This window comes from Triticum aestivum, chromosome 7B (genome assembly GCF_018294505.1).
Source record: "Triticum aestivum cultivar Chinese Spring chromosome 7B, IWGSC CS RefSeq v2.1, whole genome shotgun sequence".
Taxonomy (NCBI): Eukaryota; Viridiplantae; Streptophyta; class Magnoliopsida; order Poales; family Poaceae; genus Triticum; species Triticum aestivum.
In genome coordinates, this window is record NC_057813.1 from 629,285,871 (window position 1) to 629,300,715 (window position 14,845).

Here is a 14,845-nt window from a genome sequence, read left to right on the forward strand (position 1 = left end):
TTGCAATACAACCAAGAACCCTTTCTTGGATTGATCCATTTTGAACTTCTTAAATATCTTATCAAGGTTTGTGCTTTGTGAAAGACCTATGAGGCGTCTCGATCTATCCCTATAGATCTCGATGCCTAATATGTAAGCAGCTTCTCCAAGGTCCTTCATTGAAAAACACTTATTCAAGTAGGCCTTAATGTTGTCCAAAATTCTATATCATTTTCCATCAAAAGTATGTCATCTACATATAATATGAGAAATGCTACAGAGCTCCCACTCACTTTCTTGTAAACGCAGGCTTCTCCATAAGTCTGCATAAACCCAAACGCTTTGATCATCTCATCAAAGCGAATGTTCCAACTCCGAGATGCTTGCACCATCCCATAAATGGATCGCTGGAGCTTGCATACTTTGTTAGCATTCTTAGGATCGACAAAACCTTCCGGCTGCATCATATACAGTTCTTCCTTAAGATAGCCGTTAAGGAATGCCGTTTTGACGTCCATCTGCCATATCTCATAATCATAGTATGCGGCAATTGCTAACATGATTCAGACGGACTTCAGCTTTGCTACGGGAGAGAAAGTCTCATCGTAGTCAACCCCTTGAACTTGTCGATAACCCTTAGCGACAAGTCGAGCTTTATAGATGGTAATATTATCATCCGCGTCCGTCTTCTTCTTAAAGATCCATTTGTTTTCTATCGCTCGTCGATCATCGGGTAAGTCTGTCAAAGTCCATACTTTGTTTTCATACATGCATTCTATCTCGGATTGCATGGCTTCAAGCCATTTGTTGGAATCTGGGCCTGCTATCGCTTCTTCATAGTTCGAAGGTTCACCGTTGTCTAACAACATGATTTCCAGGACAGGGTTGCCATACCACTCTGGTGTGGAACGTGTCCTTGTGGACCTACGAAGTTCAGTAGATACTTGATTCGAAGTACCTTGATTATCATCATTAATTTCCTCTCCAGTCAGTGTAGGCACCACAGGAACATTTTCCTGAGCTGCACTACTTTCTGGTTCAAGAGGTAGTACTTCATCGAGTTCTACTTTCCTCCCACTTACTCCTTTCGAGAGAAACTCTTTTTCCAGAAAGGATCCGTTCTTGGCAACAAAGATCTTGCCTTCGGATCTAAGGTAGAAGGTATACCCAATGGTTTCCTTAGGGTATCCTATGAAGACGCATTTTTCCGACTTAGGTTCGAGCTTTCCAGGTTGAAGTTTCTTGACATAAGCATCGCATCCCCAAACATTTAGAAACGACAGCTTAGGTTTCTTCCCAAACCATAATTCATACGGTGTCGTCTCAACGGATTTTTACGGAGCCCTATTTAAAGTGAATGTAGCTGTCTCTAGAGCATATCCCCAAAATGATAGCGGTAAATCGGTAAGAGACATCATAGATCGTACCATATCGAATAGAGTGCGATTACGACGTTTGGACACACCATTACGCTGAGGTGTTCCAGGCGGCGTGAGTTGTGAAACGATTCCACATTTTCTTAAGTGTGTACCAAATTCGTGACTTAAATATTCTCCTCCACGATCTGATCGTAAGAATTTTATCTTTCGGTCACGTTGATTCTCTACCTCATTCTGAAATTCTTTGAACTTTTCAAAGGTCTCAGACTTGTGTTTCATCAAGTAGACATACCCATATCTACTTAAGTCATTAGTGAGAGTGAGAACATAACGATATCCTCCGCGAGCCTCAACGCTCATTGGACCGCACACATCGGTATGTATGATTTCCAATAAGTTGGTTGCTCGCTCCATTGTTCTGGAGAACGGAGTCTTGGTCATTCTGCCCATGAGGCATGGTTCGCATGTGTCAAATGATTCATAATCGAGAGACTCTAAAAGTCCATCAGCATGGAGCTTCTTCATGCGCTTGACACCAATGTGACCAAGGCAGCAGTGCCACAAGTATGTGGGACTATCGTTATCAACTTTACATCTTTTGGTATTCACACTATGAATATGTGTAACATTACATTCGAGATTCATTAATAATAAACCATTGACCATCGGGGCATGACCATAAAACATATCTCTCATATAAATAGAACAACCATTATTCTCGGATTTAAATGAGTAGCCACCTCGTATCAAACGAGATCCAGATACAATGTTCATGCTCAAACTTGGCACTAAATAACAATTATTGAGGTTTAAAACTAATCCCATGGATAAATGTAGAGGTAGCGTGCCGACGGTGATCACATCGACCTTGGAACCATTCCTGACGCGCATCGTCACCTCGTCCTTCGCCAATCTCCGCTTATTCTGCAGCTCCTGCTGTGAGTTACAAATATGAGCAACGGCACCGGTATCAAATACCCAGGAGTTACTACGAGTACAGGTAAGGTATACATCAATTACATGTATATCACATATACCTTTAGTATTGTCGGCCTTCTTGTCCGCTAAGTATTTGGGGCAGTTCCACTTCCAGTGACCCTTCCCTTTGCAATAAAAGCACTCAGTCTCAGGCTTGGGTCCATTCTTTGACTTCTTCCCGGCAACTGGCTTACCGGGTGCGGCAACATCCTTGCCGTCCTTCTTGAAGTTCTTCTTACCCTTGCCTTTCTTGAACTTGGTGGTTTTATTGACCATCAACACTTGATGTTCTTTCTTGATTTCTACCTCTGCCGACTTCAGCATTGAAAATACTTCAGGAATAGTTTTCACCATCCCCTGCATATTGTAGTTCATCACAAAGCTCTTGTAGCTCGGTGGGAGCGAGTGAAGGATTCTTTCAATGACCGCCTCGTCCAGGAGGTTAATGTCCAGCTGGGACAGGCGGTTGTGCAACCCAGACATTTTGAGTATGTGCTCACTGACAGAACTATTTTCCTCCATCTTACAACTATAGAACTTGTCGGAGACTTCATATCTCTCGACCCGAGCATGAGCTTGGAAAACCATTTTCAGCTCCTCGAACATCTCATATGCTCCGTCTTGCTCAAAACGCTTTTGGAGCCCCGATTCTAAGCTGTAAAGCATGCCGCACTGAACGAGGGAGTAATCATCAGCACGTGACTGCCAAGCATTCATAACGTCTTGGTTCTCTGGGATGGGTGCTTCACCTAGCGGTCCTTCTAGGACATATGCTTTCTTGGCAGCTATGAGGATGATCCTCAGGTTCCGGACCTAGTCCGTATAGTTGCTACCATCATCTTTCAGCTTGATTTTCTCTAGGAACGCGTTGAAGTTCATGTTGGCATGAGCGTTGGCCATTTGATCTACAAGACATATTTTGCAAAGACTTTAGACTAAGTTCATGATAATTAAGTTCATCTAATCAAATTATTTAATGAACTCCCACTCAGATTAGACATCCCTCTAGTCATCTAAGTGTTACACGATCCGAGTCGACTAGGCCGTGTCCGATGATCACGTGAGACGGATTAGTCATCATCGGTGAACATCTCCATGTTGATCGTATCTTCCATACGACTCATGTTCGACCTTTCGGTCCCTGTGTTCCGAGGCCATGTCTGTACATGCTAGGCTTGTCAAGTTAACCTAAGTGTTTTGCATGTGTAAAACTGTCTTACACCCGTTGTATGTGAACGTAGGAATCTATCACACCCGATCATCACGTGGTGCTTCGAAACGATGAACTTTAGCAACGGCGCACAGTTAGGGAGAACACTTTCTTTAAATTATTATAAGGGATCATCTTATTTACTACCGTCATTCTAAGTAAACAAGATGCACAAACATAATAAACATCACATGCAATTATATAGTAATGACATGATATGGCCAATATCATATAGCTCCTTTGATCTCCATCTTCGGGGCTCCATGATCATCTTCGTCACCGGCATGACACCATGATCTCCATCATCGTGTCTCTATGAAGTTGCTCGCCAACTATTACTTCTACTACTATGGCTAACGGTTTAGCAATAAAATAAAGTAATTACATGGCGTTAAATCATTGACACGCAGGTCATACAATAATTAAGACAACTCCTATGGCTCCTGCCGGTTGTCATACTCATCGACATGCAAGTCGTGATTCCTATTACAAGAACATGATCTCATACATCACAATATATCATTCATCATTCATCACAACTTTTGGCCATATCACATCACAAGGCAATTGCTACAAAAACAAGTTAGACGTCCTCTAATTGTTGTTGCATCTTTTACGTGGCTGCAATAGGGTTCTAGCAAGAATGTTTTCTTACCTACGAAAAAGCCATAATATGATTTGTCAACTTCTATTTACCCTTCATAAGGACCCTTTTCATCGAATCCGCTCCAACTAAAGTGGGAGAGACAGACACTCACTAGCCACCTTATGCAACTAGTGCATGTCAGTCGGTGGAACCTGTCTCACGTAAGTGTACGTGTAAGGTCGGTCCGGGCCGCTTCATCCCACAATATCGCTGAAGCAAAATAAGACTAGTAGCTAGGAGTGGGCATAAAAACCGAGGAACCAAAGACCGAACCGAAGCCAAAACTGAAAAAACCGAAATTTCGGTTTTTAGTAGTGGTAATGAAAAATTCGGTTTTTACTTTTGTTAACCGAACTAACTTTGATCGGTTCAGTCTTACACTGGTAACCGAACACGCAAGCACTACAGCGCACGTCGCTAAAAGGACGCGCCAGGTAGCAACTACGAGTGTGCACGTGCGGTCGGAATATCACTTCCATGGGCCCAGCCAACTACCTGCATGCATGCACGTTTTTTTGGGCTTTTTATGTGGCACTGCGTGGCCCATGTTCTCTTCCTGTACGCCGGAAACTAGCAGGACGTGCTGTCCTTGTGGGTTTAGTTCCACCTCGGCTGGCTACGTGAAGGAACACATGATGCTTGGCTATATAAAAGACTTGGTTGCTAGAGGTATCAGGTGTGCACGATGTTGCGCTAATACTTCGGTATGTACGGTAGAAACCGAATACCAAACCGAATTATCGGTTGACCAGAGTTTCGGTTTTCTAGTTTTCTGATTCATTTTCGGTGAGCATTTTGTCTAATCGAAATTCAAAAAATACGAAAATATATTAACCGAACTTTCGGTTTCTACCTAATGCCCAGGCCTACTAGTAGTGGCAAGCAAGTTGACAACATCTATGCCCACAACAGATTTGTGTTCTACTCGTGCAATAAAGAACTACGCATAGACCTAGCTCATGATGCCACTGTTGGGGAACGTTGCATAAAATAAAAAAAACCCTACGTTCACCAAGATCAATCTATGAGTTCATCTAGCAACGAGAGAGGGGAGTGCATCTACATACCCTTGTAGATCGCTAGCGGAAGCGTTCAAGAGAACGGGGTTGAGGGAGTCGTACTCGTCGTGATCCAAATCACCAGAGATCCTAGCGCTGAACGGACGGCACCTCCGCGTTCAACACACGTACGGTCAGCGTGACGTCTCCTCCTTCTTTATCCAGCAAGGGGGAAGGAGAGGTTGATGAAGATCCAGCAGCACGACGGCGTGGTGGTGGAGCAGCAAAGTTCTGGCAGGGCTTCGCCAAGCAACTACGGGAGGAGGAGGTGTAGCAAAGGAGGAAGGGAGGCACCAAGACTTCAGGGTGCGGCTGCCCTCCCCTCCCCCTCCTTTATATAGGCCCCCTCGGGGGCGCCGGCCCTGGAGATGGGATCTCCCAAGGGGGCGACGGCCAAGGGGGGTGGAGTGCCCCCCAAGGCAAGTGGAGGCGCCCCCCCCCCCACCCTAGGGTTTCCAACCCTAGGCGCAGGGGGGGCCAAGGGGGGCGCACCAGCCCACTAGGGGCTGGTCCCCTCCCCACTTCAGCCCACGGAGCCCTCCGGGATAGGTGGCCCCACCCGGTGGACCCCCGGGACCCTTCCGGTGGTCCCGGTACAATACCGGTGACCCCCGAAACTCTCCCGATGGCCGAAACTGCACTTCCTATATATAATTCTTTACCTCGGGACCATTCCATAACTCCTCGTGACGTCCGGGATCTCATCCGGGACTCCGAACAACTTTCCGTTTGCTGCATACTCATATCTCTACAACCCTAGCATCACCCAACCTTAAGTGTGTAGACCCTACGGGTTCGGGAGACACGTAGACATGACCGAGACGGCTCTCCGGTTAATAACCAATAGCAGGATCTGGATACCCATGTTGGCTCCCACATGCTCCTCGATGATCTCATCGGATGAACCACAATGTCGAGGATTCAATCAACCCCGCATACAATTCCCTTTGTCAATCGGTATGTTACTTGCCCGAGACTCGGTTGTCGGTATCCCAATACCTCGTTCAGTCTCGTTACCGGCAAGTCACTTTACTCATACCGTAATGCATGATCACGTGACCAGACACTTGGTCACATTGATCTCATTATGATGATGCATTACTGAGTGGGCCCAGAGATACCTCTCCGTCATACGGAGTGACAAATCCCAGTCTCGATCCGTGTCAACCCAACAGACACTTTCGGAGATACCTGTAGTGCACCTTTATAGTCACCCAGTTACGTTGTGACGTTTGGTACACCCAAAGCACTCCTACGGTATCCGGGAGTTACACGATCTCATGGTCTAAGGAAAAGATACTTGACATTGGGAAAGCTCTAGCAAACGAACTACACGATCTTGTGCTATGCTTAGGATTGGGTCTTGTCCATCACATCATTCTCCCAATGATGTGATCCCGTTTTCAACGACATCCAATGTCCATAGTCAGGAAACCATGACTATCTGTTGATCAACGAGCTAGTCAACTAGAGGCTCACTAGGGACATATTGTGGTCTATGTATTCACACGTGTATTACGATTTCCGGATAATACAATTATAGCATGAAGAAAAGACAATTATCATGAACAAGGAAATATAATAATAATCCTTTTATTATTGCCTCTAGGGCATATTTCCAACAAGTTACCCATAAGGATTTATTGGTGGTAGGGATCGCAACGGCAAAGGGCGCAAGGGTCTCTAGAAAACTTCGGAGAGTATCTTCAGAATCTTCCGGTGCACCAAATAATCATCTGGAGTGAGGGGCTCTCCGGTGATAGTATTTACGAGAACCTAGAGTTAGAGTTAGCAAAATCATTTAACCCAAATAGAAGAGAGATTAGATTCCCAGAGTATAGACGAGGAGTAAAAGGTCCTAATACTACCCAATGGCGATGTGGGCCCGTAAACCGCACAGCCATGTTAGTAAAAGTTTTTCAGTGGCTAGACTCAACTTCGGCCAAGGAGTTGGAAAGGGGGGTTCCTACGGGCAGTCGGCTCTGATACCAACTTGTGACGTCCCTGATTCAATCGTACACTAATCATGCACGCAAATGTGTAAGATCAAGAGCAAGGACTTACAGGAAGAAATCACAACACAACTCTAGACACGAATTGAAATAATACAAGCTTTATATTACAAGCCAGGGGCCTCGAGGGCTCGAATACATAAGCTCGACACACAAGAGTCAGCAGAAACAACAATATTTGAGTACAGACATAAGTTAAACAAGGGTGCCTTAAGAAGGCTAGCACAAAAGCAACACGATCGAAGAGGCAAGGCCTCCTGCCTGGGACCCCCTAAACTACTCCTGGTCGTCGGTGGCCTCCACGTAGTAGTATCCGTCGGTGGTGGCATCTGGCTCCATGGATTCACCATCTGGTTGCAACAACCGGAAAGAAGAAAGAAGGGGGAAAAGGGGTAGCAAAGCAACCATGAGTACTCATCCAAAGTACTCACAAGCATCAGATCTATACTAAGTATGCATTGGTATCAAATGGAAGCTTTGTATCTATAGACTGACCTGTAGAATGCCAGAATAGAGGGGGGAAGGCCTAGCCTATCAAAGACTTCTTCAAGCGGCTCCAAGCATCTTGCACCATGTAGGAGAGTAAAGAATAGCAGTTTATAATTAGCAAGCATGATGTAGCATTAACGCCCAGAGATCCTTCATTGACTCTCTGCGAGAAAGCAATCCTGGGGCCACATGTCTCAAGTATCCATTTCTAGTTGTAAAAGACCAGGATATAAGTCTGAACTTGCCGGAAGAACCATACCCAGCTCGGAAACTTCTAACCCTCCACAACTTCCATGGGAAGTGGGATGATTTTATTGTTCCCATCCACACCAATAGCAGACAGGATTTGCCCTTTGTACTGACCTGTCAGGACTGTACCATCCACAAACATAACTGGAGGACAATGCTGGAAAGCTTCGATGCACATAGCGAAAGAGAAGAATAATCATTTCAACACCTTGAAATCTGGTATACTCGGCAACCTCGTGTGTTGTACATTCACATATCATATGAGTCGGGATTCCTCTCCTTCAGTATGTCAAGGGACGGACAACATTATCATATGAGTCAAAGAACGTCCCAAACCTTCCCTTCATAGCCTTCTGCTTAGCCCTCCAAGCCTTCCCATAAGGAATGACATCATTCCATCTGATCTTCACTACTGTTTGGATATCTTTTGCTTCCATATCATTCTTCTCTACTATCTCAGTATACATGAGTTGCGCAATGAGAGTTGAAGTCTGGTTGTCATACTTCGACACATGCCCATGCACCTTCCTAGGACAACATGTTTCAACACATTTCATGGTATAATTTGTTGGACTTGATATGTGTGTCCGAAAAACCCTCTGTGTAGACATGGCCCACTTTATCACCGCATAATTTAATTTTTTTCTTTGTATCAAACATAGCCCTATCTGGACTTGGTTCAGATTATACTGCCATGAAGTCTCATGTCCATCGTTGATCGTAAGGCCAGTGGATATGTCCTGGTCCCATGCAGAAGGAATCGGTACCTCCACTTCATCCTCGGAATTTTCAGAATCCAGATCCTCCGCCCATCCATCCTCGTCCTCTTCCTCCATCACCCTCTATATTTCATCCCCTTCCTCATCCCCATCGGCAAAACCAGAACCAGATAATATTATCGATTGGCTACTCTACCCAGTATCATGACCACAAACATTGTGTGGCACGTAGTCCGACTCTTTCTCGGGTTGGCTAGCATCCACATCGGGTGGCTGTGACCCGGATAAATCAATCTCATTAGCCACTTGACTGCCTTGTCCGGGTTCATACCCCCTATGGAGTTGTATGGTATTCCCTCCTTCGCCACAATTTGCACAAGGGCATATGGGTGGATTCTTTGGTCTCGGCAACGTCTTAACATTGTCAACCAATGATGGCTCCTATCTATCGACATCAACTCACACTTGACATTTTTACAGGATTTGGTCCACAATGCATGAATACTGACGGAACATACTTGAGGATCCAGCCCGAAACTAGTTGTCAACCAGTACTTCAACTGTCTAATGTCCAGTCTGTCCGGGTCTGCTAGTGTCATTACGCCATTTTTAAACTCGCTAAGATCAACCCCCAACTCATTATATCAAACATTACTAGCGCCGTAGTAAACAATCAAATTTACTGATTCATACTTCACCTGTCAGACATTGTCATCTTCTCATTAATCACAACGAACACTAATATTACCCGCTACACTAACTATGCGCTAAAATGCCACCACATACAAATTAACACTACAATTCGCAATATGACCTATCTACACTAATTAAACTATATAATTCAGAGAAAATTTGTGAGGACATGGTTATACCTTCGACGCGTGTGTCCCCGGTTTGTTGCTCCTCTCTTCAACTCAGCACCACCGGCCACCTCGCGGAGTATTTGCACCACCGGACAACGATAGCACAACCGCCGCCCCCTCGACGACCAGAGGTTCAACTCCGGATACAACCCAAGCCGCACCTCCTCCTCACCACCTCCTCCTCCACACCTGCTGCTCCTCCTCACCACCACCTACTTCCCAACCGCACCTCCTCCACCCCACCATGGCTCCTCCTCCCCAAACGCTCAAATAACTATCCAATAGTAATAAAACACTGTAGGCCGTGGGAGATTGAAATGACCTACCAATTATGTGCCTTAGATGTGAAAACGTGGGGAAATGGAGGAGATCGGCGCGGGGTGGCGAGCTACATAGAGAAGAATGAGAGAGAGAGAGAGAGAAACATAGGCGAGCAAGACGAGAGGAAGGAGATGACCCCGTCGGTGGCTTATCCAGACCTTTTCGGTCGAGTGGTGGTCGAAAAGCTTATCGGCTGCGGGCTAGCGAAATCGGCCCACTTCGATCGCGCGTAGGCCGAAGCTACTATTTTCGGCTGCCCTCCCACCGACGCCAACTCTTCGGCCCATGTTAGCCCATCTTCGGTCAACTCCAGGCTGAAATATCGTTTTCGGCCAACTACGGACCGAAAAGACCCTTTTCGGCCCCCACCAGGCCGACAGGGTCATACTTTTGAATATATTTTTTCCATTCAGTGCTATAGTTTCTGAATTTGCTATAAAAAAAGTCATAGTTTTGAAAAAAAATCGTCTCTGACTTGCCTTTTTTTCTACTGCATAAGGAGAACAGTGTAGGTCCCTGACTTCACTCGTGCAAGTCACAGGATCCGGCTCCGAAACTTTCCCCAATCCTCAAACCTCAGCTAGCTCACGAACACGAAAATCATCGGCGACAGAGGAGATTTTGGATCGGTGCGGCGGTGCGGCTGAGCAAGGGCAGCGGCTGGGTTGAGGTACGGCTCCGATCCACGCCCCTTCCTCCCCGGTCTCCTCCCTCCCTCCCTCATTTGTTTCCCGGCGGCGCGTGCGGATAGCGGGGAGCTCAAGCTGCGCGGAACGCGGAGTTCTCCGGCGGCGGGGCACGCATCTTCCCGTAACGGGGAGCGCCACTCCTATTCCGTCGAGCGTGGCGGGGATCACATCTTGCTCTGCTCTGCTCTCTGCTCTCTGCTCTCTCTCTGCTCTCTGCTGTCTGCTCTCTGCTCTCTGCTCTCTCTCTGCTCTCTCTCTCTCTCTCTCTCAGTATGTGGCCTAACTTCCGTCTCTGACGATTTTCCTGCAGCTAGCACGGAGAAGCAACAATGCTGGTGGCACCGAGCCGGCGAGGAGAAGCAGCAGCGCACTCTTCGTCTGCGGTGGACAACATCGCCCCCAGCGGCGGGTCTTCGCCTGCTGCGTCGGCCATCGTCGCGCCGGCTGTGTCCGGGTCGCACGTCGTCAAGATAGACGGCTACTCCCGCATCAAGGGGCTTGGCAACGGCAAATGCATCGCGTCGGAGTCTTTCACCATCGGAGGCCATCGATGGTGTATGCACTTCTACCCAGACGGCGATCGGACTGAAGACGCAGATTGGATATCCATTTTTCTGTGCCATACAGATCGAACTGATGCTAGTGAAGTCAAAGCAGAGTTCAAGATCAGTTTGCTTGACCAGGACAGGCAACCAGTGGCATTGCACGGCAGATGCATACACACCTTCTCCAGCAAAGATTATACGTGCGGCTTCCGTTGGTTCATCAAAAGAAAGGACTTGGAGGAATCCACTTACCTTAAGGATGATGTTTTCAGCATCAGGTTCGATGTCACCGTCTCAAAGGAGATCTTCACCGAGCTAATCCTGCCGCATGTGGTCGTGCCACCGTCCAACATGCACCAGCATCTTGGACAACTGCTCCTGGCCGGCGAGGCGGCCGATGTTACCTTCGAGGTCGGAGGCGAGACATTTGCCGCGCACAGGTGCATACTCGCAGCTCGTTCGTCGGTCTTCAAGGCGGAGCTCCTCGGCCCCATGAAGGAGAAGACCGCAACTCGCGTTCTGATCGACGACATGGAAGCCATGGTGTTCAAGGCTTTGCTCCACTTCATCTACACCGATTCGCTGCCCGCGATCGGCGAGGGCGACACGGCGGCCATTGCTCAGCATTTGCTGGTTGTTGGAGTTCTATCCATATGATCAATCACATCAAATCACGATAAACACGCACACGAAAAACTGATAGCCAAGGCCTTTGTCGTGCCCTTATTTTTCCTCTTTATTACTTTCTGATTTTTCTCCACGGTGTTACAAAAGACTCACGCCCAAGTGCATATATATATATATATATATATATATATATATATATATATATATGCAGATAGCCGCCGACTCAACAGCTCCTAAACCTACACGTGCTAGGACTCCTAGTTCTACTTAGACTAGAACACAGCCTAACCAATCTACGGCCGGGTGATAATCCTAGTCGGACTCAACCTGCGAGACTAGTACTCACGACATGACATGAAGTCCTACATGGACACGTACTCAACTCCTATCACGCGTTCTACAACCAAGACATCAAGCCGGACTAACTAGTCTACTACTGACAAGATTACTGCTAACAATCTTCCCTTAATCTTGACACTCCGTCTTCCGTGCTTCTCTGGTCTTGGCTCGTTGTAGATCACCCCTTGTCGCTCATCCGCTCGCACCACGACAAGTCAAATTGACGATCTTGATTGCTCGCAACAATCTCCCCTCCAATTTTGACTTGGCCAATTTACGGACCACCTCAAATATGTCTTGGACTACCCAGCCTCGCCAGTAACCTGTGGAACACACCACCGGGTGGATTACACCATCCACCCTAGCGAGATACATGCCGGCTCCTTGTGGATCACACCACCCTGTGGACTACACCGCCCACTCCAGCCTCATGTAGAGACATGGCCTCATTGAAGAGACTCACCTTCACTGGTTTACCGCCCCCACATAGTTGAACTTGATCCTCTCGTCGAGACATATAGACGACCTGGGCTTCATCTTCAACGCCACCTCACAGAGACGAGCACTTGGACATGACGACGACTGACGACCAACTGACCGACCGACCGACCGTGCTAACCCGCACGACTCCTTGACTCTAACTCCCGCAGATGACGATCTTGACGACTTCCCGGCACCGCATCACCGCACCACCGCCCCGTCAACGATCTCCATCCACCGCCTTGCCGACGACATCCCGCCGTCTTCTTCCATGTCGCTCCGCCGAACGACAATCTCCCGATCCTCCGCATCGCTGCAGCATCCAGCGATAACATTGCCCTCCGCTCCTCGTCGCTGCACCACCCAGCGACCATATCGGCCGCCCCGAGGCGCTAGTAGGTCGCCACCCCGGGGCAAGCACGGCTTCAAATCGACCTAGCTCTTATACCAATTGTTGGAGTTCTATCCACATGATCGATCACATCAAATCACGATAAATACACACACGAAAAACTGATAGCCAAAGGCCCTTGTCGTGCCCTTATTTTTCCTCTTTATTACTTTCTGATTTTTCTCCACGGTGTTACAAAAGACTCACGGCCAAGTGCATATATATATATATATATGCAGGTAGCCGCCGACTCAACACCTCCTAAACCTACACGTGCTAGGACTCCTAGTTCTACTTAGACTAGAACACAGCCTAACCAATCTACGGCGAGGTGATAATCCTAGTCGGACTCAACCTGCTAGACTAGTACTCCCGACATGACATGAAGTCCTACATGGACACGTACTCAACTCCTATCACGCGTCTACAACCAAGACATCAAGCCGGACTAACTAGTCTACTACTGACAAGATTACTGCTAACACGGGTAGCGGCTGACAGGTATGATATGGAAAGGCTGAAGCTGATCTGCGAGGCGAAGCTGTGCGATCACATCTGCAAAAGCACGGTGGTGACTACGCTGGCGTTGGCGGAGCAGCATGGCTGTGGTGCTCTTAAGAAGGCATGCTTGAAGTTTCTGACGTCTGAAGGTAACCTCAAGGCAGTGATGGCATCTGATGGATATGAGCACCTGAGCAGCAGTTGCCCATCTGTTCTCTATGAACTGGTCGCCAAGCTTGCTCCTTGATCTCTATTGAGTCTAAAACTCACAAGATCTGGATATTTATTCTGCTATTTATATTTTTAGAAGTGATGGTAATCCCACTACTGGTAGTCTGTTAAAGACAGTAAAGTCTATGTGAAAACCAATGCTGCTTGCATTTGCTGCATCTGTTTGAGCCCAGTCGTATTTTCTACAAATATGGGAACGCTTTATAAAATTCTGAACATAAATTTAGAAAACTGAAAATGTGAGAAATTGTTGTTTAATCTTTGTGTTCTGAAAATTAGAGGAAAGATTCGGAAATCCTAAGGATGAATCTCGGGAAAAGGAAAATCCTCAATTTTTTAATTATTAGAGTTTCCAATTTGCGGTACTTACCACACGGTGGCACGGTGCTTAATTCAAATGTGAGGTTATGAATTGTTATTACATTGCTTTATTCAGAACTATAGTGGCTGCGCAAATGCGCTGGCAATAAATTTATTGTTTTTCACACATAGAAAACGTTTACTAATTTCGTCTGGGCAACACATTTATTTGTTTCTTAACACATCAAAATTGTTTACATATAGGAAGATGATTTATGTACATTATGTGCTTTAGTACAATGTACTATATCCAGATCATATCTTGGCCTAGAACCGGACCAATCAACCAAATATAGATGCACTCTCCATCACTCACTTTTACCCAAGGGCTAATAGGCTGATTAGACATTCCCAATACCTTCCTTATCTTCTCATGAATCCAAGGAAACAAACGATGCCAACTTATAAATGTAGGTGTCAATATTATTCTATGCGCCCTTGCGAGGGCCAATTCCCCGAAACTCGTTTTCTTGTGTGAGATGAGACTTCCAGCAACAAAAGTTGAAAAGTTAAGATGGCGATTGGGTCTCCGAGGCTTTAGTGGATTGTGATGGCCGAGGAGGACTTGGTCTTTTTTGGGATGAGACACTGCAAGTAACAATTCTGGAAGCGTGTAATCGCTTCATTGATGTTAGGATCTTTGATCCAGGAGTTGACAATACTTGGAGAACAACATTCGTCTACAGCGAACCCAGGGTAGAGAATAGAAGGAACATGTGGGATCATCTCACGCGGCTCCGCGGCCGATCTAATGAGCCATGGTTGGTCTGCGGAGACTA

The 14,845-nt window shown here is 46.7% G+C and overlaps 1 protein-coding gene across 1 annotated transcript; it reads left to right on the plus strand.

Moving 5' to 3' along the window:
* Positions 1 to 10,452: 10,452 nt before the first annotated feature.
* LOC123160539 (BTB/POZ and MATH domain-containing protein 2-like) lies at positions 10,453 to 13,868 on the plus strand. The gene is made up of 2 exons (XM_044578348.1): positions 10,453 to 11,766; positions 13,446 to 13,868. The coding sequence occupies exons 1-2, from the start codon at positions 10,922 to 10,924 to the stop codon at positions 13,720 to 13,722; spliced, it is 1,122 nt and encodes a 373-aa protein (XP_044434283.1). The 5' UTR covers positions 10,453 to 10,921; the 3' UTR covers positions 13,723 to 13,868.
* Positions 13,869 to 14,845: the final 977 nt, after the last annotated feature.

Bases quoted from the DNA above. Each gene is read 5' to 3' on its own strand.
- LOC123160539 (XM_044578348.1), top strand. From the start codon at position 10,922: ATGCTGGTGGCACCGAGCCGGCGAGGAGAAGCAGCAGCGCACTCTTCG. The intron at 11,767-13,445 runs GCTGGTTGTTGG...ACTACTGACAAG, and splicing joins GCGGCCATTGCTCAGCATTT to ATTACTGCTAACACGGGTAG.